Source organism: Crassostrea angulata, chromosome 7, assembly GCF_025612915.1.
Source record: "Crassostrea angulata isolate pt1a10 chromosome 7, ASM2561291v2, whole genome shotgun sequence".
NCBI classification, from domain to species: Eukaryota; Metazoa; Mollusca; class Bivalvia; order Ostreida; family Ostreidae; genus Magallana; species Magallana angulata.
In genome coordinates this window covers 46,118,022-46,142,963 of record NC_069117.1, presented here as the reverse complement: position 1 = coordinate 46,142,963, position 24,942 = coordinate 46,118,022, and the positions used below count along the sequence as shown (strand labels likewise).

The following is a 24,942-nucleotide window of genomic DNA, read 5'->3' as shown; positions in this document are numbered from 1 at the left end:
TAGTATGAGACACTTCATTATCAGGGTCTCGGATAAAAAATTTTGGTTTCACATCTTTAAATAGCTAAAAAAAAAAATACTGTTTTTATAGTCATTAATTACAATCCAAAAATTGGTAAATATATCATGTAGACCCAAATTTTCGGCACTTTCTGTTCGATATTGTATAAGTTTTTTTAAATAATTCTATCCACGAGCTGCTGAAGATGAATGGGTACCTTACATATTGTCTGTAGTTCATTTGCAACAATGCATAAAATACAGATTACAAACAGTTTATGTGACCAAAAATCCCATTATACAATATTCAGAATCTTTTATTTTCATTTCTTAAAGTGGGAGCTCGAGGAAGGGATTGTAATGAAATATATGTAATTCTTTTTTTTTTTAATTCTCCACTGGCAACAATATGGTTCAACAAGAAAAGAGTGTTATATCAGAAGCCGACAAGACAAGAGGCCTACAGGCCTTGACGGTCACCTTAGTACCATAGCCCTTAAATTGACATGAAAGAGAGTTTCATCATGTTTGCATTTTAAGCTTCATTTTGAAATCTTATCCGTAATCTGAGATTCCTCTGACTGTTACCCCCGCTTTCAGTATTTGATGTTTCAAAAACAAAAAAAAAAGGGGGGGGGGGGGGGTCACGAGTTGGAGGAATATCGGATTATCCATCTCGGATTATCTCAAGGGGCAAAAAATTGTAATATTTTTGTAAAGAGAGACATGCAGGCCTTCAATGGCCAATCTTTTATAAAATTCAGTTTCATCTATAATGCACGCAGCATGCATACAGCTTATTTCTACAACTACAAGCATACAATGCACAGGAAATTAACGTTGATTTCCTACTTAGTTCAATAATTCCGAGTGACAATTTATCTTGTAGTTTTCAAGATGAAGTTAAAATTGTTAATGGCCAGCAATTACCCTAAGAAAAATAGGTGTTCACGATAAGGGCATATTTGTCACCCCTCCTCCCAAAATAAAAAAAAAGCGCCTCCCCTTCTGCCCCATGGGAAGTGAATTTCACAATTTAAGATCAGTAGTAAGAACATTATGAACATAAAAACAATGCAATTAGTTTATCTCCCACGACTGCATGTGATAGTACAGAAGGAAATATAATTATATTGACCCCGCCCTAGAGCCTGAATTCCTGTCTCAGGGGTAATAAATTTGACAATTAAGGTAGAGGGCTTTATGAATACCATAACCATGGTTTCAGTTATCTCGCATTACTGTGGGGGTGAAAACGATCTTCATACATTTTTAAACAATAAATTGCTTTCATTGATGATTCATTTGGGATATGAAGGTAGCGACATTGCAGAACATTTCTGCAATGATCGCTGCCTTCATACCCCGAATGAATCATCAAAGAAAGCGTTTCATTGTTTGTATTATTATTAAATTGATTATGAAAAGTTAGTTAAATTCACTAAATTACTGTTAATGTATATAAGTACGTTAGCTAAAAGAAACAGACAAATCGTCCCCTGTGAGACTTTGAGTCTGACATCATCATGATCATTTCGTGCAGTCCGTGATTTTTCTTAGGTCGCTGTAGGTTTCAACAAATCGATAAACAGGACGTTTAAGCGTTTCAATTTCAGTCCTGTCATTTTCTTATCAGTTTCAGCCGCTGTAGATTTCGACCAATCGATAAATGGGGCGTGCAGATTTTAGTCTGGCTGTTTCTATAGAACTATGAATTAACTATAAGTTTTCATAAGAAATAGAGGAATTAATACTTGGTAAATGTTAATCTTTGGTTTAAAATATGAAATACAAGGTATATTGATTCTTAAAAAACAAATCATTGAGAACACAACAAAGTTTAATGAACAAATAATAGCTTACCCTAATCTTTTATCTATTAGATATAACATGTAGTTAACTTTCAAAAATATTGGGAGCGGATTAACTCAATTACAATATATAAAAATAGAGGAATTAATACTTGGTAAATGTAAATATATGGCCATATTGGCCCCACCTTAGGGCCTGAACCCCTGACACCTGGACACAGGGGCCATGAATTTTCACAATCAAGGTAGAGGGCTTCATTGGCATCAGATTTCTCAAAACTATTATGGGAGTAAAATGATTTTCTAAGATTTAAAACAATTTCACTATATGGCCAAATGGCCCAGCCCTAGAGCCTGAACCCCCAACCTTGGGGTCATGAATTTTACGCTTTTGGTATAGGGCTTCATGGACATCATAACCATGCTTTCATTTTACCCAAATGTGTATGGGGAGTAGAGTAGAGAAGATTTTTAAGATTTAACACGTTCACTGTATGGCTATAATTGCCCCACCCTAGGGTCTGAACCTTTGGCCCAGGGGCCAAGAATTTTACAATTTATGTAGAGGGCTTCAAGGATATTATAACCACGCATTTAGTTTTGTCCCACATGTGTTGGAGTAGAGAAGATTTTTGAAAATTTGGCCCTTTTTGCATATTTAGCCCAACCAATGAGTCCCTGGGGGTGATAAGGGCAAAAATTTCAAAATTTAGATTCCTCTTATTGTCATGATTGGCCATGTAGTTTTCAAGGAGAAGTTAAAATTGCGAAATTGTTCATGCACAACAGACAATGCACAGACGCAAGGCAAAGGTCAAAGACCAATTGCAATAGGTCAACAGTGACTCAGGTGACCTAAAAAGCTCAATCTCTCTCTCGCTCTCTCTCTCTCTCACATAAACAAGTGCAAATCAGTAGCATTACTGGTTTTATTCCACATATAATAAATAAGAGCTTGTTTGAAAAAAAGTATAGTTCTATTCCAATATATATATGAAGTTTAAACAACCATATTTACTAATATATCTTCCAAAACACCTCTTTCTCTTCAAAAGTCCCACAAATAACACAATACTATGACAACACATTACATATCATTATAAACATTACTACGTAACAATCAATGGCCTATCCCCATTTTACCCAGTGAGTAAAGGGGTTCTTGAGCTTGCTTGTCAGTTGTCACAGAGAATGACTTCAGCTATAAAATTAATACCCTTCAGACACCTGAGATGGGAACTGTCATGAATCTTTCCAATGTCTAAATTTGCTTGGTAGCACACGTGTATGGATTTATTAACCGACATCTCTGTTTTCTGTTTTTTGAACTTTTGCAGCATTGGCAAATTCTGAACCTGAGATTTTGGCTTCATGCTTTTGTTTTGCTGTAAACATATAACTGTATCTGTATTAGATTTTAAAGAGTGATAAATTGAAGAGAGAAATTTAACCTCTACATGTAATATTTGTTTGTATATTAAAAAATAGTCTTGATCTGAATACAGTCAATACTGTTTCAAAAAGATGAATATATGTTAAATCAGCAGCTCAAAGTTGAATAAAATATGATAATGTGTATAGAATTTTAAACAAGTGAAGTAATAAAAAACGTCTACACATGTGCTAATGAAATCTGTAAACATGTACTAATAAAATCTGCACATTTCTGAAACAATTTAACACTCTAATACATATCTCAATTTCTATTCAAAGTTTGAAGAGGCAAATCAAAGTACTGTTGACACCTCTTGATCTATACTAACTATATGATCTTTAACTGAGTAATCTTAATCTTTGGTTTAAAATATGAAATACAAGGTCATGTATATTGATTCTAAAAAAAACCAAATCATTGAGAACACAACAAAGTTTAATGAACAAATAATAGCTTACCCTTATCTTTTATCTATTAGATATAACATGTAGTTAACTTTCAGATATATTGGGAGCGGATTAACTCAATTACAATATATAAAAACCAAAACTTTGAACATGAATGCAAATATTTTGCCTGAGAACAAATTCTTTAAAATACTAATTAATGTATATTATTGAAGCACCATTATAATCTGAAATTTAATAACGATATATAATTTTTTAATAGTATATATAAGGTCAAAAGAGAAGTTGTGTACATGAACTTCAAAAAAGTTATTTAATTGTAAATATGCCTTAAGCTTTGGAATAACATGACAAATCCAGAAAAGTAAAAGATTTACAACATTTACAATGGATACATGTAATTCTTACACCATAATATATCTACCAATATGAAAGTGTAGATCTGAATGCTATTAGTTTTTTAAAACTAATTTTGAATCAATGTAAATGATACATAATCACCTCCTTGCCTAATTTCTTTCCACTGCAAATTTGATGCCACTGTAAACATGTATTCAATAAATAAGGGAAATATACTATACCCGATTATTACATGTATCTGCCTTAAACTTTAAAATACATCTCAGAATTGACTAGATTTTCAAAAAAAACCTGGTATCATATGGCCCACTTGCAATATCTGAATATTCTGATAAGCATCATCAATCATGGGTTTTTTAGCGTTTATAAAAAGCTTCTTTTATAAAATGTTTTTAAAAGGTTTTGATGGTCAAGGCCGTTCAAGGACTAGCTAATCTAATCTCCTAGAAAAGAAGATTTTGGTATATAAATATAGAAAAATAGTTAAGTTTTTAAAGCTAAAAACATTAGTTTTTTTTTTTCTAAATAGTTTAAGGCCAGGAAATCATATTTCAAAATTGTATGTGGGGATGACTGGATACTTTCCCCTGAACTCCTTAATTAAATATTAGGATTAAGTGAAGTTTATAGAATGTTAAACTGATTGTTAACTTTCCTTAATACTTGACAAATAAAAATTTAAATTTTTTAAATATACCTGATGGTGAAAAATCTCATCAAACTTTATGTATGATTTAACAAACTATTGTAAAACACACCACACATTCATATGATACTTATCAAATGTTAAAATTTACACACTTAACAAACAACAAATATACAGTTTACATGAACATGTTTGTTAATCCAATAAATTGACTTCCCTCTTTAAAAAGGAGACTTAAAATACACACAAACCAACATTCATTTTGATTAATAATAATTTACGACAATAAAATGCCAACTTACAAAAATATCCTCAAAATAAAAGTCACTTAATTAAAACACAAGCAAATACAAAGAACATCTTGACAACATAGTTATATATGTTCTATAAATAAATATCTTAAAAACTATCTCTGATTCAGCAAGATTGATGATCCAGCACTGGTGCTTTACAATTCCCTTCAGTCACCTAACCAAACAATTATGCCCGCTCCTTAATGTTGATGCCCTGATTCTGTGAAAATCCGCAACCTTCTCCAAACCTACACCCAGGAACTCTCCACTACAATATCATTAACTGTTTCCATGGGTAATTCCAAAAATAAACAGGAAATCGTCAGAAGTCACGACAGTAGGCAGCAAATCCAATGATTTGGAGGGGGACCACACTAGAGTATGCTGAAAGATCAGCATAGATCCACAACCAGTCCAGCTAACTGCTCTCAATGTCACTGTGACTTCCTCCCTGTTACTTTCCTCTGTCTATTCCTGAAAGATTGTCCCAGTGATTAATTATATATTATACAATCATGGACTTCATTGTAGGTCGATATGTGGTTATATGGACCCATTTCAAGTGATATCGACCGAAGACACAGAAAAGGATATCAGCTAAGTTATCTTTTATATCTATGTTTTCATAGATATCATAAAACTGGTACATGTATATGTATCCTATTTAGCAATTATTTTACATACAGAATAATCTGGGGAAGTTCGTAATAATGATGATGAAGTACTATACCTGGCCTCTGACCTAGAAGACGTGTACTCAAACCACATCACATGTGGAATTAAAGTTGAGTCTCTCAGCATTAAAAATTCTCCAATTGGACTGAAAAACAAAAGAGAATATTTTATATGTGTAGTTAAATATATGTTTCTATTTATTTGTGTGTGTTAAGGTATGTATACTGTATGCAAGCTTTGGCAAATTCAGAACAAGAATTCAAAGTTTCAATATTTTACATAAAAAAACCCATGTATAACCTTTAAAACTTGTTTAATAGTGAGAAGACAACTAGTTGTAATAAGGATAACCTCTTTGATCTTACATTTTCTGGACCACCCCCCCCTTAAAAAAAACACAAGGAGGATGGCTGCATAAATATAAGAGAGCTAGCAGTTAGATAAATTTCAAATTTAATATTTAAAGTTAAACTTACTGAGAGGCTAAATAGGGAAAACATGGTGTTAATATTAGTTGAACTACTGCAAACCATAGAGCTCCAAGGAAAATCCCTAAAAGGGCCCCACAGGACACCTGTCCGAATGTATGGTACCCTAAATACACCCTGGAAAAAATAAAATTAAAAATTATTTGGTTTTAGATAAAAGAAGCCTTGTCATCTGTCAGATAAAATATAATGCACAACACTGAACAAACACAATAAAAATATTTGCTTGGCATTATGAATAAGGCTCCGATCACAGGTGCTTGGCTCAGATGGGCTCTAGGTGTGGCAAAAAGTGTTCAGACTTACCTACTGTAAACAACCGCTGATGATGCAGTAAAGCAGACAATACTGACTAAATATTTCCATAAATCATCCATCAAACTATGATTTCTGTATACTCTATAAGGTAAAAACAAAACAATTGTTCAAGACTTATCTAGGTGTCTCTCTTTCAAGATAAGCTATGATTCTGTAACCTCTTACTTCTTGAAAATTTATGTTTCATTACATATAATTGTGTTGGTTTCTACAATGAACGTCTTGCATCATTTGCTTAAACTCACATATATAGAACTTGAACAAAATCTTTAATAAAAAAAAATGTTGAATGAGAACTTAAATGTAATACCTTATAAATAAGAAGAAAACCATATATGTTGAGAAAAACCATGCAAACTGGGCATGGCTTGATGGCATTCCATACTCAGTAAAAAGGACAGAACGATCTGAAATACAAGTTTTAAATCTTATTAAGATTAAGCTGAAAAGTACCAAAGATTATTACAGTAAGCTAGTACAAAGCATGACACCAGTTATCTCCCTCTTACCCCTTAGAGGTCTCTGTTCTCGAATCATGTGCTTCAAAATCCAATTACAAGCTTCATTTAGCAGGAGACCAGTAAAATATGAAATCTAGAGGGAGAAAATTAAATACAGGTAAAAGTTAAAAACTGAATATTCATACATTGACAACTTGGTTTTTTGTAATCATGTCATTCTTTTTAAATCTTTTATCATGGTTATTAGGTTGTGGAACCAATGTTAACTGATTGATTTTTTTTTTTCATGAGATGAAAATATAAGCGTGCGTCACATTTTTTTTCCCATCCCCATAAATCAATATTCATTGACTTTTTTTAATCTGGCCATATGCCTTATTGCCAAGTTATTGTTTCTTAAAATAGCTAAAAGCGAATTTTACAGACGATCTTGGTCATTCACAAATGGCATATTAAATTTGCTTATTCAAAAATATAATGGACATGATTGTATGCTTACATTATCAGAGCATTGGATGATATATGCAAAGCAAAGTTTGTATAATAGGATCTAATTTGACTAGTATAATGTGAAAGAAAAATTCCCACACATCAAAATACATACATCATGTCTATGCATTTTTTTTTTGGGGGGGGTAAGATATTCATTATTGCGAGAAGAAATCTAATTAAAAACAAATCCACACTTCACCCCTTAGTGATGAGTAAGCGTAGCATACAAGAAGAAGTGTTTCAATTATTTTGTGATTAAATAATAATGATCCTTCAATCAAATTTAAGATATATTACAGTCATTGTACAAAACTGTTTATAAGATTCAGAAACCCCTTTAGTATCAACTACTAAACACTATCATAAAAACTATCGCAACTTTAAGATATTTATAATTTACTTCATATTGTACATACATCAATAACTCTATAGTCTAGACTCTAAACCATAAAATATACCTGTAATATCTGGGGAAATTATACAGTTATTATTAATAAGATGGGATTCCTTTTAAGCAATTAAGAAGATACATCTACTTACTGTGTGTAAATCTCTTCTAAATAAAATCAATGTTATAAATCCAACAATGGAAAAAATAGGTAGAAGACTGCACCAAGCTAAGACATATCCTATGAAGTCACCTGAGAAAAGAAATAAAAATTTGTTTCAGACTGGTTTGTGAACAATAAGTACTTGTTTACCATGTATTGTTTCTTTTTTTTGCATATATTGCGAAATTATGTCTCTAAATTGAATGAGATATAACACCATTAAAAATTATGTTAAAACAAAAACACTGATTATCAAGACGAAACTGAAAACTGTACATAACAGAATCAATACAGTTATATATATATAATGTAATATGTCACAAGATATTTATGCATCACATTTTCTTAAATCATTTGGCATGCAGAAATTCCTAGAAATGGGATAAAATGTTATGATATTTATTTACTTGAATGAAAAAAATCTCAAAATTCCTCCTTTGAAACAGTACATTTATTTTTCCATGCATATTAAAGTATGCACCTGGAAAATAAAAAGGCTATGAAGATTTTTTATTGCAAGTGACATGAAAGATCCCAGATGATGGGTGAGGTGTTCCGAATGAGTTCATCATGGAAAAGTAGTCAGATTTTCTCATTATAAATCTCTGTAAGAAATCTGTTTTCAATTTCTCTGTATAAACAGAGATGACTTGTCAGTGAAGAAATCTTTTTTTTCCTGCCATTAATTGATCTGTTTATTAGTTAAAATTTTTCAAAAAGTAACAAGAACAGTAACTTAAGACAGACTAACATCAATTTGGGTTCGTGTAAATGTAGTCCGGGACATATGCCCTGTGATCTCCCAGTTTACTTTTTTCACCATTAGTAACTTAGTTTACTATAAAAAATTGTAACGAAATCTTTCAAGGATTAGTATAGTCACTTATTCTAAGTATGCTGTATAAAATCTACATGACATTCACAATAACCATGATAACACCCGGACTACATTTACACCCACTCCATTAATTTCTTGAACAAGTTTCTAATTTTTAAAATACAAGTACTTTTAACATTATTTCAAACCATATGGTTGTTCTCTTTAACTGTTTAAAGGGAATATGAACCATGCAAATAACCAAATGGGCATGTGGAACAAATTTCTTAATAATTGCATTGAGAATTAAATTCTAATTTAAACTATGAGTATAAACGTTCCTTTGAGATATTAAAATTATCGCAACCACAGCTCAAATACACTACTGTACACTATCTCTTATCATGATTATATGTAACGTGTTTGAATGGGAGGTAATCGCAATATTGTGATAGAAATCGTCCAATATTTTGAACACAATGTATTTGCAATTTTACACTTGTAGCACGCAGAGTAAATACATAAGTGTGACCTAAACACAAACCTTTCGGATATTCTACATGCGTTAGTGATATTGACCTCCACATCGCAGCCTCATAAGCATTATCCGAGCCTGTGGTCTGCATTTTGTCAGCCTCATCCATTGCACCGGAAATGGTTGTTGCGCTTGCGAGAATACCGATATCGTTTGTAAAAGACAATGTTATTGGCTAGAATTGAATAAATGTAAACAATGTGCCCGAGTGGCTTTAGAAAATCCATTATGATTGGCCATAAAAGGGGATTTCCAAAATATGGCTATGCAAAGAACACATGCTCTCTCATTCAAAATATTAGCAGAATGTTCTACGACAAAAGCAAGGGCAAGTCTGATGAAACTTCCACACGCCACTGTGGACACGCCAGTATTTATGCCGGTTGGCACACAGGGTACGCTGAAAGGGCTTGTACCAGATCAGCTCAGAGAGTTGGACTGCCGAATCATATTGGGGAACACTTACCACTTGGGTCACAGACCGGTGTGTATTCACCATGATTGAATTATTGATTTGACTTGTCAGCTGTAACCAATCAATGTAACGTTACTGAATTTAATCTTGGGAGTTTCAATACAATTAGGAGAACTTATCCAATTGTTGATATTTTCAACTGAATAACTGATTTAATTACACATTAAGTGAATTGATTACTTGTACTTGCTGTTAATGTTAAAAATATACAGCGCACATTGATCACAGGCCTCTGAATTTCTATCAGTAATCTGTTAAATATATGGGAAGAGAGAGATATATATACCCTATTTATATATAAATACACCTGGTGTATACCCAGATAGCAAGCTTATGTTGGCCCAACGTTGGCTTATGGTTGTAAGGTTGGCTACATATCGCTGTTGGTTGAACGACGTTAGACCAACATTGGACCAACCTTGTATTTATCACTGTTGGTGCATTGGCATCGTTCCAATATTGGATCAACGTAGTTCATCCAACGTTGGAACATAAACATTGTGCCAACATTGGGCCAATATCAAATTGATCTCGGTGGGCGCGAATACACTGCACCGATGTCGGGCCGACGGACTAAAATGTGTGAAATGTGTAAAATATAACGGTTACTATAAATATAAATGTATTCAAATGAATTTCAGATTTAGAATTTTAGTTAATTTTTTAAAAATGTACATGACTATATTATGTGTGTCCATCATGAAGCATTTTACTTGTCTACACTTTGAATGAAATGCAGCATCAATGCATAGTAACTTTTCTGCACTTGTGAATGAAACATTACCGCCAAAAGAACTGTGATGTCATTTTTGACAAATCCATCAGAGTAACTTGATCTTATGCTATCATCATGGTTGCCTGTAGGAATAATGTAAGTATGCAGATGTTCTTTTACAGATTTTTATCATATATGGGTGATTATTATACAATAATGTTCTCAATACTTTTAAATGAAAATTTGAAAGCAAATTAAAGGCAATTTTTTGTACAGACATCCTCCTGCTGATGTTCAAACTCGGTGACATGGCTGTCTCCTATATTATTTGTGAAGATGAATAGAACCATGCAGTTTATCGGCTCAAGTTAAGGAACATCTAAGGTAACTGAATTTAATATTATGATAATATTCAATATTTAGGGTAGGAATTAAAGGCACAGTTTTTTATCAATGATGTGAGATGATCAGAATATGTCATGGCAAAATGATATAATTATCCTCAATGCAGCTTTATTAAATACTTCTCTCGTATGTTTGTATGATAAATCATCGGCATGATATGCTGATAATATTAGATCAGAAGCTGTGGGTCTTACACGGATCTAAAGAAGGTCGGATATATCCAGACCCCCCCCCCCCCCCCCCCCCCCCCGCGCCCCTGGCCTCCTCCCCGGAAAATTCAAATTGACTTATTCACAGTAAAAAAGCAGTAATGTTGGAAAAAAATTTCTGATACACATATTAAAACTGTGCACAGTAAAATAGACCCCCTTCCCGCAAACAAATTTATTTGTTTTAAATCGTTATATATTGAGGATTTTTTCTGCATTATTATTTTTATAATGTAAATGCAATTCTATTTATATCAATTTATTTTTTTCCATTTTATATGATTTTTTTTTAAATTTACAGCAGCATTTTGCAGAAACGGGCTTTTGAAGTTATCAACGAGGTCAGAACTAGAGAACTAAACTGGAACTGAACTAAACATAGTGACCAAACGCATTTACTGTGATTCGTTATTCATCTGATTGGGAAAGGGGATGAAAATAGGAGTAAAGAAAACAAACGAAGAAGATTGAAGGGATGTGGAAGTATATAGATCGACTATAAAAAACCATTTGAAAATTTGAATATTGATTATATTTCTGTGAGAAAACAATAAAGATTAGACTTACTGTTAATCTTTGTGAGATTGTTTTATAAGGACTAAGTTTGGGGAATATTGGTTGGATTAAATCGTTGCCCCAACATTGGGCCAACATTAAAACTGTCAATCTACTGACAATGGGCCAACGTCACGCCAGCGTGTTGGTGCAATGCTGCGCCGATGAGCAAAATTACATTGGGCCGATGTTATTTTCCAACATCGGGCCCACATAAATGATAACATCGGGCCAACGCTGGGCCAATATAAGCTTGCTATCTGGGTACTGGCGTGTGACCCTATCTATATATGAATACACCTGGTGTATTTATATATAGATAGGGTATATATCTCTCTCTCCCTTTCCATATATTTAACAGCTTATTGATAGAAATTCAGAGGCATGTGCAATGATGCTGTGTCTCAGTCTATTTTAAGCAATGGAATTGTTTAAGGTTGTGTAACATTATCATGAACACAATGAAGGAATAGTTACTGACTGAGAATCAAACCCAGGACATTAGCATTATATCACATCTGAATTTTTAGTCATGCAGGAGCTCTATATTACAGAGCTACATGTATCCAGGCCAATATCCACTGTCTATTTTTGTGCACCATAATTTGCAACTTTCTAACATGTACAGAACAGTAGCTCCCTGGTAGTCCAACCAATTTTTTTCCGACCAGGAGCTGCAGACTTGCAGTTACAGTATCATAGCAGATACAGTAGAAATAGTGGTTCTGTTGACCTTGGTCATTAGCCTTGATAGCTTAGTGGTACAAAACCTCCCCAGAAATGCAGGTGCTCCTAGTGAGGTTCCATGTCCAATCGTCTATTTCCTATATGTATTATTGTCCATTTCTTCTCTTCTTCTACTACATGTGTACATATGGTGCAGTACCTTTGTTGCTCAGGCAGTATATTTGCATATTCCTCTTATTTTACACATTTAATTATAGTCAGTTTCTGAAATTGATAACCCATACTAAAGAGCAAGTGACCATTTATATAACTTTGTGACTCCATGTATTTATGTTTGCAAGCCTCAGATACCAAAATTCATTACAGTAAACCATTTACCGGTGTTAACGGGTAATACTTGTACTGATATGCATTTCAGGGTCCAGAACTGTTGGAGAAAGCTGGTGGACTGCATGAGTTTATGCAATGGGACAGGGCTCTTTTAACAGTAAGTGATCATAAATCTATCACGTTACAGAAGCACTACAGTCTGCCTATGCAACCTCAGATTGCTTTATTTATAGTGTACAACATATCACTCCTACCAATGCTCCATTGTTAAAATGTATGTACATGTACTGGTACATTTTTAGGTGTTTTGCCATGACATACTGTTACCTATTTTTCATGTTATTAATACATGTATTAATATCTTCAATTTCCTTTGAAAATTAGATATACAGATCAATATGGCCAGTTCTTTAAAACAAAATAATCTTCATTTAGATTTTACTGTAAACAAATGCATTAGGCAGAATCATATACATGTATTTAACATTTAAGATGACGTCATCTATGCATGTTATGCATGTAACATCTCTGCATGTTATGCATGTATGTGGGATATCAGCGCATTATATCTGGTTATAAACATATTTGAATTTGCTTTATATAAAGCAGTAAATGTATTTGAGTTTGATAAACTACTGGTACCATAGTTATATTAGTTGGTTTACAAGAAGCTTTACTCGGAGTATTAATTTATGTTTTCTTTATGATTCTGTATTTCTTTCTACATTTTTAGATATTTTTAGACATTGTAGTTTTGATTTGTTTTCTTGATGATCATAAAGCAGATGTTATTGTAATGAGATTTATTATTGTTGATGTAGGATAGTGGAGGATTTCAGATGGTTTCTCTCCTAAAACTAGCAGAGATCACAGAGGAAGGGGTGAAATTCCAGTCTCCTCATGACAGCTCCGAGATGATGCTGACTCCAGAACATTCCATTCACATACAGAATAAAATAGGCAAGTCATCAAATAAAGTTCTCTCCAGCTGGATAAATATTACATTACATTAGGGCTATCTTTGAAATGGTTTGTTTATACCTTCTTCTGACCTAGTGTAGGGAAATTAATTTTTTTTAATGTCGGTGGGGAATTTTATTACCTGGGCTTTCCAATGGAAAAATCTGGCTATTGAAGTAGTGAAAATAGGCGGATGTACAGGCAGTCGGGCGGTTGGCTGCCAAAAAGATACTCCTATTGTACGGATAACTCCTAGCTCCGTTTATTTATGCAGATTGTACATATATATCAAAGATCGGCATATTACTTGGATTTTGAAGTTTTGAATAATTTTTATGGGGAAAAATACCAGCTGTTGAACTTAATCATTTTTTGGCAAAATATTGCATATGGAGTACCCCATTTCTCTGGATATGTAGTGTTTATCAATTCAGGGTTAACAAATAGATTATGGATGCTCTTCACATAGAAGAAAACCTGGTTTGCTGTCACACTGCTTGAAACCTTTTCCATTTAATAGAATATAGATCTGCAAAGACCTGCATTAAAGAAAAAGATTATGCACAGATTGCTAAAAAAATATCTTGAGTTGGATAATATTTTTTAAGTTGATGAGGAGATGGCTATGGTGGCATATCTCTGCCACTTGTGTGCAAGTCATAAGTTGCATATCAACATAACTAAGTTGCATGTCGACATATATATGTTGCATGTCGACATAAAGAAGTTGCATGTTAACGTAAATAAGTTGCATGTCGACATAAATATGTTGCATGTCAACATATTTATTTTGCATGTTAACATAAATAAGTTGCATTTCGACATAAATATGTAGCATCTTGGATGCCGTATGTTGTCGATATTTGAGATTTTTTATAAGTCTTATTTGATTGCAGTTTTCTTGCATGTCAACATAGTTATGTGGCATGTTGACATATTTATCTTGCATGTCAACATATTTATCTTGCATGTCAACATAATTAATGGAAAAATAACTAGCACACAAGAGGCAGAGATATGCCACCATAGATGGCAAATAAAATTTTGTGTTTTTAATGATCTAATAAAACTTTCAGAAGACATTAATATTTAAAGACTATCGGTATCTGAAATTTCATTAAAAGAGAAATATACCTAGCAAAACTTTATGTCTTTTATTTTTTTATTCAATTTTGGAATAAACTTTTTGGCCTATTTACCATAGGTGCTGACATTATAATGCAGTTGGATGATGTTGTTCATAGCTGTGTGACGGGGCCGAGAGTAGAGGAAGCCATGCATAGGTGTGTACATCAGAGTCTCGAAATATCAAAGAGCCATCACGTTGTTTAATACACTAGAGATGCAACTTAGAGCCATTTGAACAAGAGCTTGGACTTTCAGTGGGATGTATCTAGTTTGCTCATCAAAACAAGCTGTCAAATGTTGACCCTCTTTCATGTGAAATTCATACTGTTCCATTTATTCCATTGAAACTTTTCAAAAGCCGAAAGTACATATGACTGGTACCAAGTTGAAAAAAAAGCTGAAACTTAGTTAGCCGATGAATATAATGATCATGTGTTGTAAATTTGATACACTGTAGTAAGTCATCAGTAAGTTCACCGATAATATAAACACATACATGTATGATGCTATGTTTGTTACTTTTTCCTTGATAACCATTTGTTATAGTACTTTCATTTAAATTTTTGTGTCAATTTGAAAGGACAATCCGCTGGCTGGACAGATGCATGAAGGCCCATGGAAGACCACATGACCAAAATTTATTTCCAATTGTACAAGGGGGCCTTTATCCAGAACTTAGAAAAAAGTGTGCTGAAGGTAAAACATATAAGCATGGGTCGTCTATCATGTCTTAATTGTGTAACCATTCTCATATATGATTTCGGGTATTAAAGAATAGATGCTACATTTCTGGTAAACTGTAAGGACAAAATGGTAAAATGTCAAGGTCATTTGTTGAGGTTAAAGGTCAAATTTGTATCCATGGTATTTTTCAATGTTGGTGACAAAGCGTTTATTGTTTGTCAGTTTGATTTAATTGAGAAGTGTATATTTAAACTTTTTTTAGAATTGACCAAAAGGGATGTGCCAGGATTTGCTATTGGTGGATTAAGTGGAGGAGAGTCCAAAGATGAATTCTGGAAAATTGTGAATATATCTACAGATTACTTACCAAAAGAAAAACCACGTTATTTAATGGGAGTAGGGTAATTCATCATCTATAATTCAAAATTCACAGCAAGAATTTTCATGAACATTTATAATAATAACAAAACTAACAAGTATTTTCATGCATGGACAGGTACACTAACATTGAAGGCTATTTATATAGAATTTTCATGACAATTTATACTTGCACTATAGGCTAAAATTTTTAAAAAGTCTTCTTTCTTCATATAAATGTCTTCTTGGGAAGAAATACAATGCCTAATAACACTTTATATTACAGACTTGTTATGATAGCTCCTCATTTAGGGTCATAAATAATTGTGAATCTATCAATGTTTTGAATCTAATTTATAGCTTATGACTGAATTTCAAGGTTTATGATACTAGTATGCCATTGACATCTAAGGACTTTTTATTTTATTGCAATTTACTGTCTTTGAAATGACCTTATACTTGTATTGTGTTATATTTTCTGTCTAAAGGTTTGCTGTAGACCTGGTAGTGTGTGTAGCGTTGGGCTGTGATATGTTCGACTGTGTTTTTCCAACCAGAACAGCCGTAAGTTTTTTTTTTTGTTTTTTTTCTTTCCATGAGATAATGAATGTGTGAAATACAAAGGCCGTAAGTGTGACTCCAAACTCAAATGATCAACATGCTCCATGGAATTCATGATAAATTTTTCTCTAATTTTCAACAGAGGTTTGGAAATGCGCTGACACCCACTGGGACCCTGATTCTACACAGACCTGAATTTGCTGAGGATTTCCAACCCATAGAGAAGGGTTGTCCTTGCTCGACTTGTAAGAACTACACTCGGGCCTATCTTCATGGAATAGTGGAGAACGAGCCGGTGTCTTGTTCACTTCTCACCATACACAATGTTGCTTATCAGGTATGCCATGACAAGTGTCAGATTCCGAGATATCAAATATCTTCTAAATACCCTCTTTCTAGTAAAACTATTTTTACATTTTGGCCTCTTTTTGAAAGGTTGAGATTTTTCATTTCTTTTTTCAAATTCATCATAAAAGACTCATAATACCGGTAATCCATCCCTATCCCCCTGGAGAAAACAGGGATCAGACATGTGCATAATTTTATAAATTTATGGAATATTATTATGGATTAGTCCAGTAGTTCATGAAATAACTGTACCTACTGTAGATTCCTAATTAAACGCAAGGAATTAGTATCCACGTAAAATCGCGAGAAGCACCCTTTGCGAATTTTAAAATCTCGCCATTATTCTTTGAGACTTGAGAAATATGAGAAATAAGAATAAAAGTTCAGCTTTCGCGATTTTATATTCTCGCAATTTGATACAAAACAGCGGGATCGCGGAATTAAGTACTCGCGTAATATAAGGAATTTACAGTATTGAGATAGCCCTATGTGTAAATTTGATAGATTACTATATACAGTGAAAATATACGACTGAATATATTTCACTTCATCTCTATTTGTAGTTGCGGTTGATGAGGGCCATGCACCAGAGTATAGTGGAGGATGCCTTTCCAGAGTTCATTCAGGACTTTTTTGACAAACTTTATCCCAGTGCTGATTACCCACAGTGGGCAATAGATGCATTAGCTTCTGTCAATGTCCACCTGAAAAAGTCTTGATGATGGCCAAAGATAACAATTTAGGATAATAACTATCGGGTACATGTTTTTGTGATCCCAGCTTTGGAGATTCCTGTTGTGTTTTTGTGGACGTGACTGAAAATGCTGTTTAAAGAGAAGTTGTGTCTTGTTTGGAGCAGTGACAGTAGTGCAATATCTCTTAATGGTTAGTGGGAATGTTCGCAATCTCAAATTATCAGGAAAACACATCTTTTAAGCCATGATTATTATTAATGGACAAAGTGCAAATCTAAAACAAAAACATTCTGTTCATCTTGCTTTACTGTTTTTTAATGTAGTATATCAATAATTTAACTTTAATTTAACTGTAACTTTCTGTCCTGGTGACTAAAGATAAAGGGAGGGGGATTATAAAGGAAGTTAATGTAACATAGATTATCAAATCAAGACAAGAGCATGTGAAAGAAAAACAGAAATCACTATATTTCATATTCATGACTTTATTTCTTTGCATTCATTCCTCATTTATTTAATTTAAATGGGTTTTTTTCAAGCAGGGATTTGGTATATGTTAATTTTTTTTGTAGTTTTTTTTTAAATGAAACATTAACACTGTATGATAATTAAAGATTTTTACAAAAACTTTCACTTAAGTGTTAATTTTAATTTTTTAGACTCTGTCTCAAAAATTTATTATAGCCACAATTGCATCAGATCTATCAGATGCATCCACTGTGGCTGAATTTAAAATTTCCCTTTTATTTTTCTGACAGCTGTATATTATATACCCGGTACTAAACGTAAATGAAATTACAACATATTGCACTTTATACTGATGTCTCTGCAGCGAGAAAGTAAACTAATGAGGGTACACAATAACGGCCATTGTTTCTTGCTTGATTGACAAGGGTACCTTATTGATCTCAATCCAGGTTAATATTAGGAGAGGCGACTTAAAATTGGGTCCTCATGTCTCCTTTTTTAAATGAAAACAATTACTGTCCCAGGCATGCATAATTCAGTTTATTGTATATATATTATATATATTTCACTTTGGAGAAAGACCATTGTCTCGGGATGTTAAAATTGATTTCACCGGGTGATCAGAATATAACCAATATATAATTATTTCACGGGGTGTGTTACAATATTCAAATATTATACAAGCATTTAAAGAAGTTACTAAGTATATCCTGGATATTGTGGTATACATGGTTTAATTACTTATAGACATCGAAGAAAATATCAAGAAGGTGACATATGAAGGTTGCTTTTATGTAGCTGTGGTAAATTCACATTCACCGGCTACTTTGTGTATTTAACTTAAATGGATTAATTGTAATAGTAGCTAGACATCTAGATTAATGTGTGGAGATTAATGGTAAATTGCTCCATACCTGGTCCAAAGGTAAAAAGCAGTTTGATTAGACTTTATACCCAAGCACCGGGAAAATTAATGTCAGTTTGAATTATTTATGTTTACACAAAAAACGCAGGGAGAGAGAAGTGCTATTGTTATAGCGGCCTGTTTAATGTGTATTAAAGTTGGCCCATTTCCGCCAGTCTTTGTTACCTTTATTTACACCTGTATACGGCTTAGCAGACAGATTATTGATAAGTCTTTTAATGCAACAGAGAAGCGATGGTTCTAAGGACTTTTAAGACTATGACGTGACTTTATGTAGGTAATGGTGTATGTATATGCAAGGTACTCATACTGACCAGACGTCTAAGAATTGGTAAGTACTGGTGATATAACATGGCGTTGTATGTATATTGCATTGATAGTTTGAAAAATTGTCTGAACAGCATATTATCGGTTAGAAAATCAATTTTTAAATTCAAACTACTTTATGCCCATTTATACCAATGTAGGAGAGCAAGTTATGCTCAACAATAAGTAAAGATCTCAGCTTTATTTTCAAATAAATGTATTTTGTCATGGTATATATATGCTTATAAAGCGATCATAATTAATATGTTTACGAGTAAATGCACTTTACTTTGAACAAGTTAAGTCATCGAAAGATGAATTCATCAAATAATAGTGGCGGCCCACTTAAGATTTTCAATTACATGAAAGGAAATACCGTTTAAATTTAAACACTGAAAGGATTGTAAAGCTTTCATTTGATATTCGACAAAAAACCCAAAACGTTTAATGTTCAACAAAACACACGAACTTTTAATTTTTAACCTCTGCCGTAGGAAGTTCCGCCTTTTTTACGTGGTATTTTTTGAAAGGTGCCAAAGCCTTGAATAATTCCGGGTACAATTAACAATGAGGTCGTCATTCGCTGATAATGATGTATATTATGACATCACTGGGTGTAGATGTACCAGTGCTTTTAAATATTTAGACGTGCACAAAATACACGCAGAGAATAAAGGTAGGCAAAGATTATATTTCAAAATTGACGTGAAATAATTTCCAAAATGCAAAATTAGACGATTTTTATTAAACGTCACATATACCTAAAATATAGGTATTTAATTAATGAGATTTAGTAGAGTACGCGATATCGAAATCGGAATAAAAGTTAGACATATTTTTGTACTAGAAAAACTGAATTTGATAAAAATATATTTTACCGCGCAAATGTGTTGACTTTCGACTGGTTTTGTCACGTTGTTCAAAGAACAATTTAACGTTGTTCTCAGAGCAAACATTTTTTTTCCAATTGTTCTTCACAACTGACGTCTCCGACGACTTTCTTAAGAAAATTTCTTCCTAGCTTTAATATCTAATTTTGACATTCTGTTCGTGAGTTATTATTCCTTTTGAATTCGGAAAAGATTGCGATTCAATACATCTTACATTATTTTGTATTTGTACAGTGTGTTTCACTTTCTTCTAGTATCAATTTTTGTGAATAGGTAAATAAGAAAAGTACGATGATTTATTTAACAGATTTATAGCCATCTTTATTTAAATTGAGTGCATTTGAAATGCATTTATATGAATGCTAGTAACTGCATGTTTAGAGTTTGGCGCTATACTTCAAACTTAATAGGGTGGATAATATACATGTATTTAAATGATCATGGTAATTAATTAGATCCAATTCAATGGCAGATATCTTAAATGCAAACAAATTCTGTTTGCCATTATATAGGGATCTACAAACATGCCAGTTGTCACCTATATAAACCGATATTAAAATCACCAATTTTACAATCCTTGATTTTTGTACTTAAGGCGAAATGATAATTTAAACCACCCGACAGTGAAACAAAGATAAGAAGAAGAAAAATCACTTGGATCGATTAAGACTTATTGATATGTGGTTTTTTAAACCGTCACCCAATAAAATATTTAGTGCCTTGCAAAAATAACGCTCCTGTAAGGAAGCGCTATTCGCTTATCCCTCCGAGTCATTATAACCACAATATTTAAACATATGGAGGCGTAATCTTATTCGTCATAATATACAGCAATATGTCTGGAATTTGTCGTAGAATCCCTTTAAAGGACAGTCTTCTAACTTTACAGTCTTTTAAACAGAATCTAGCAACATGGAACTGGTCAACCCATATGCAACCAGAGAGGAAGCAGTAAGCGCTCTACAGCACTGCGTAACGAGGGGATTTTCGGATGTCATCGACCCCATCTTAAAGACTCATTTTAAAACATCAAAGCTTTCCGATGTAACCAACCAGTGTGTAGAACTTTTGACATGTGTTGCGAAGTCGGGCTCGCTGGATGTGTTGCAGAGACTGCTTGGTCACGTGGATCCGGAGTTCTTGGAAACGGTGTATTCTCATCGAACACTCGCAACAAAACTACTCACTGTGGCTGTCACCAACGGGAACTATTCAGTGTGTGGGGCGCTCGTAGCAAGAGGCGGAGACCCCAATGGACATATTAATGGTACGACATTGTTACATACGGCAGTATCTCAGGGACATGAAAAAGTACTGGAAGCTTTGGTGGAGGGTGGAGCTGATCTTACACTGAAAGACAGAAGGGGAGAAAATTTGATTTCTTCTGTCATAATGTCAAATATCAAAAACAAGGTAAGAACTCGTATCATTCCTGTGATAACACTACATATCGATTTTGTACTATAAAACCCATAACTTCAAATGACGTATAATTGAGGCGCCAGCGGGGTTTGTTTATTTTATTTAAATATTTAATCGTACATTGGCATAAAATTGTATAAATTTAAGTAATAAGGAATCATTCTTTGAATATTATGAGGTGATAATTTCGTCTGGGCGTCTGGGCGTGATCAAATATATCATGAAGCCTTAAATAATGAAAGACGTGCTATTGTTATAATCCTACAAGCAGGAAAAAACCCCGAAATTTATAATTGGTCGGAAAAGGGAGGATGGCTTCAAAGTTTAAAAAAAAAGAGTTTGAATTTTAATGGGTAAGAAATGGCAGAGTCATTTCATATTTCATTTGTTTAAATTGTCTATTTCTGCAGGTTAATTTGGTGAGTCGGTTGGTTTCTGGAGGGGTAGATCCAAAGAGCGCGGGTGACAACGGCAAACAGCTAATACACGTAGCTGCCGCTCATTCAGCAGACGTCATTTCACGTCTGGTGGAGCTGGACTGTGACGTCAACCAACCGGATGTTGTCCACAGCGACACGCCACTACATATTGCCTGCTGTCGCTGCAATGAAAAAAGTATTGAAACTCTGATTAAAATCGGAGCTAAATTCAATTTAACTAACAACGAAGGAGAGACACCTCTGGCCAAATTATTAAAGTTTGCCACAAATACGGTTGATTTTCATTCAAAGTTAAGGATGAAGTTAGCAAGACAGTTAATAAAATATGGTTTTGTGTGTAAACAGAAAAATTCTGAAAGAACCAATAAGCGAAAAATTGGACGAGACAAGGTGATAGAACTTTATCAACGACTGCAAAAGGAACCCAGGGAAGTTTCCAGTCTTCAGCATCTCTCAAGACTTGTGATCAGCGCCAATCTTCAGCCAAAGACATTGAGAAAGGCGGTGTTCTCTTTAGATATTCCTCATCATCTCAAAGACTACCTCATGTTTCCCGATTTCAGATTTTCTTAATCTCGTTTTGAACAATTTACATAAATATTAGTGGTCGATTTTGGTGCTTTTAGAAACGTTTTGATGCTATGTGATAGAATTGATCTCATTAATTTTTAAGGTATTAAATTTTGTCGTTGTTTACAATGTTGTTTCTTTGTTTAACCCACATGAATCATTAAAGAAAGCCTTTTATTGTTTATATCAATATTTGTCGTTTGGTTAATAAATAAATTGATAATGAACAGTAAGCAAAATTCACTAAATAGCTGTTTATGTACATAAGTATGTTAGCTAAATGCCAAATCGTCTCCTGTAAGGCTTTGAGTCTGACATCGCAATGCTTATTTCGCTCAGTCTGTGACTTTTTCTTAAGTCGCTGTAGGTTTCGATCAAGAAGGCGTGCCAATTTCGGTCTTGTCAGTTTCAGCCGCAGTAGATTTCGACCAATCGAAAAACGGGGCGTGTAGATTTCAGTCTTGCTGTTTCTATATACCTATATCTAAATGTTTACATCCAATACATACTTTCTCCTCTATTGCTTGTGAATAGTTATTGCAGACGCAGTTTGTACAGAAGCTGACAATATCGAAATCTACACGATCCAGTTCTAACCAGTAAAAAACCACATGTCTAAATTTAGATATACACACTCCACTTATTAATAATTTTAAGAATTAGATTTCAACATTAATTATTAAAAATGATTTTTACAAAGTTCATTGGTGTAAGTTTTGTTGCTTTGCGTTGATTACTAAATGTAGTATCTCTTGACCAGTCAAAGGTTATATAATCTAAATTGACCTCAGAGCACGACCTCCATTGACTTGCACGGACTGACCTCAGTCTTCCAAGAAGTTAGTAACCATGGCAACCTTCTCATGTTATATGGAAGAAATTACTGTTCTTTGTAGCAACGTCCTGATCGACAACTAGGATAATGTACTTACTGTTGCATGCTTTATTTGGTGTTTTATAATATATATAGGACATACATGCATGAAACACCAAAGAAAGCATTTTATTGTTTAAAGTCTGTCCCAAGATATTTATGCAGCACATTTGGACGATTTTTATTAAAAATACACATACCTGTGAAAGAAGTGCAATTAAAATAGTTGAAAGGGATAATTTCCAAGATAGTTTCATTGACACATTATCATCTTTCGCTCGGAAAAATTCACAGGAACGAAAACAGATTCCTTACGGAGATTTATAATGGGGAATGTTTACATCTTTTCTCCATTCGGAATACACTCGGAATACATCGCGCAATTTTTCAACGTTATCATCCGGGCTTGCTGCAATACAAAATCTCCGTAGACATAACATTTTTTAGCATTGTATTGAAACCTGAGAAATCTTGGAAATGTTTCATACTTTTGAATGAACATCGTTTGAATCCTGAGGTATTTATAAATATCAAGCAATTAAGCCAAATGTGAATCCAGAATATCTTGGGACAAAGTATAGTTGTCATTTTGCAAAGTGTGACGATGATGGAATTTATGAAAGAGTATTGCTATGTTTAGTCTTGTTTAGTCTTGTGTATTGTGATGAAGATCTTTGTCGATTGCAAAACTCGCAACTGTATATTTTAGCTCGACATGTAAATAAGAAGTCCTTATTGGGCAACAAATAAAATGTATATTCACTCGTTTCTTGTCAGCCACTCGGCAAACCTCGGCCGATTCCGTAACTTACCATATATATTTAGCAAATATGGAAATTTGTGAACTGAAAATTGCTATAAATATAGATTTCTGGATATTCAAAAAATTCTTTACACGATGATTGAATACTTCGGTCATTTCCGTAATAAGTGCTCCGTGTTACACGAAAGCAAGTCGAACACGAGGCAGAGAAAACCTAAATATCACCCAGTCACGCGTGACAGAAAACAAAGGCGAAGGACACTGCAGACCGCACGAAATTTTGGGTACTGGGAGAGTAGCTCTGCAAGATCCATCGGCAGCCTTTTCGACCGCTTCTAAAAAGTATGCAGATTTTGTGCGAACTTTGCATTTTGTTGGCATGCTTGATGCAGGTTGGAGCTATGAATGGTAAGATTAAAATGATTAAAAAATAGCCTATCGTATGATCGTTAGCGCAGTTTTTGGAAAACGGCTAACTTTTTCGACATTAACTGCACTATAAGTAAATCATCAGTAATTTAATGCACAGGTATTCTAGGCTTGATTCATCTTCTCTTCATTAAAGGAAAAAAAAACAGGATTTGCTTTGAATTCTAATCCCCGGACTTGCATTTTGTATGCATTGGTATGTATTTCTTAGGTTTGGACCAATCGCCCAAATGAGATATAATAACCCGTTTTAGATACAATGTATCAACGTAGGATATATTTGAAGTGCAAAAATAAACAAAAACTTTATTTTGCTTAAAATGGATAAATCAGCGTTACATGTAGAATAGATGAAATGTAACAATATTTGGTAAGTTTACAACTTTTTCTGTGCCTCTATTAGTACGATGATTGACCCCTCAGTACAGTAGTTTTACCGGTAACGAATCAGTATGCG

The 24,942-nt window shown here is 33.6% G+C and overlaps 4 protein-coding genes and 1 long non-coding RNA gene across 7 annotated transcripts in view; 4 read left to right on the top strand and 1 right to left on the bottom strand.

Moving 5' to 3' along the window:
* Positions 1-5,143: 5,143 nt before the first annotated feature.
* On the bottom strand, positions 5,144-9,450 carry LOC128192344 (dolichyldiphosphatase 1-like). Its single transcript, XM_052864951.1, has 8 exons — positions 9,299-9,450; positions 7,927-8,027; positions 6,943-7,027; positions 6,744-6,840; positions 6,422-6,514; positions 6,104-6,232; positions 5,683-5,772; positions 5,144-5,426 (listed from the first exon to the last, which is right to left on the bottom strand). The coding sequence occupies exons 1-8, from the start codon at positions 9,396-9,398 to the stop codon at positions 5,387-5,389; spliced, it is 735 nt and encodes a 244-aa protein (XP_052720911.1). The 5' UTR covers positions 9,399-9,450; the 3' UTR covers positions 5,144-5,386.
* A 49-nt stretch (positions 9,451-9,499) lies between these two features.
* On the top strand, positions 9,500-17,422 carry LOC128192330 (queuine tRNA-ribosyltransferase catalytic subunit 1-like). The gene is made up of 9 exons (XM_052864933.1): positions 9,500-9,773; positions 12,754-12,822; positions 13,487-13,625; positions 14,830-14,908; positions 15,334-15,449; positions 15,700-15,838; positions 16,283-16,358; positions 16,498-16,692; positions 17,267-17,422. Exons 1-9 carry the CDS (start codon positions 9,549-9,551, stop codon positions 17,420-17,422), a joined length of 1,194 nt encoding a protein of 397 aa, XP_052720893.1. The 5' UTR covers positions 9,500-9,548.
* Positions 10,088-11,666, top strand: LOC128192358 (uncharacterized). The gene is made up of 2 exons (XR_008244540.1): positions 10,088-10,863; positions 11,395-11,666. It is a non-coding gene; the product is annotated as an uncharacterized LOC128192358 (long non-coding RNA).
* A 34-nt stretch (positions 17,423-17,456) lies between the features above and the next one.
* LOC128192329 (ankyrin repeat and SOCS box protein 8-like) lies at positions 17,457-23,043 on the top strand. Of its 3 annotated transcripts, none has more exons than XM_052864931.1 (3): positions 17,457-17,588; positions 20,889-21,400; positions 21,820-23,042. In XM_052864931.1, exons 1-3 carry the CDS (start codon positions 17,525-17,527, stop codon positions 22,420-22,422), a joined length of 1,179 nt encoding a protein of 392 aa, XP_052720891.1. In that variant the 5' UTR covers positions 17,457-17,524; the 3' UTR covers positions 22,423-23,042. The 3 variants fall into 3 exon arrangements, with proteins under 3 accessions (XP_052720891.1, XP_052720892.1, XP_052720890.1); XM_052864932.1 differs by lacking the exon at positions 17,457-17,588 and adding an exon at positions 18,559-19,122; XM_052864930.1 differs by lacking the exon at positions 17,457-17,588 and adding an exon at positions 19,217-19,773 and having other exon boundaries at positions 21,820-23,043.
* A 1,201-nt stretch (positions 23,044-24,244) lies between these two features.
* The window catches only part of LOC128192354 (low-density lipoprotein receptor-related protein 2-like), a 33,778-nt gene continuing 33,080 nt past the window's right edge, over positions 24,245-24,942 (top strand). The window contains exon 1 of the mRNA XM_052864962.1: positions 24,245-24,464. Coding sequence (XP_052720922.1) covers positions 24,401-24,464 — 64 coding nt within the window. The 5' untranslated portion in view covers positions 24,245-24,400. The remainder of the gene's footprint in view (positions 24,465-24,942) is intronic.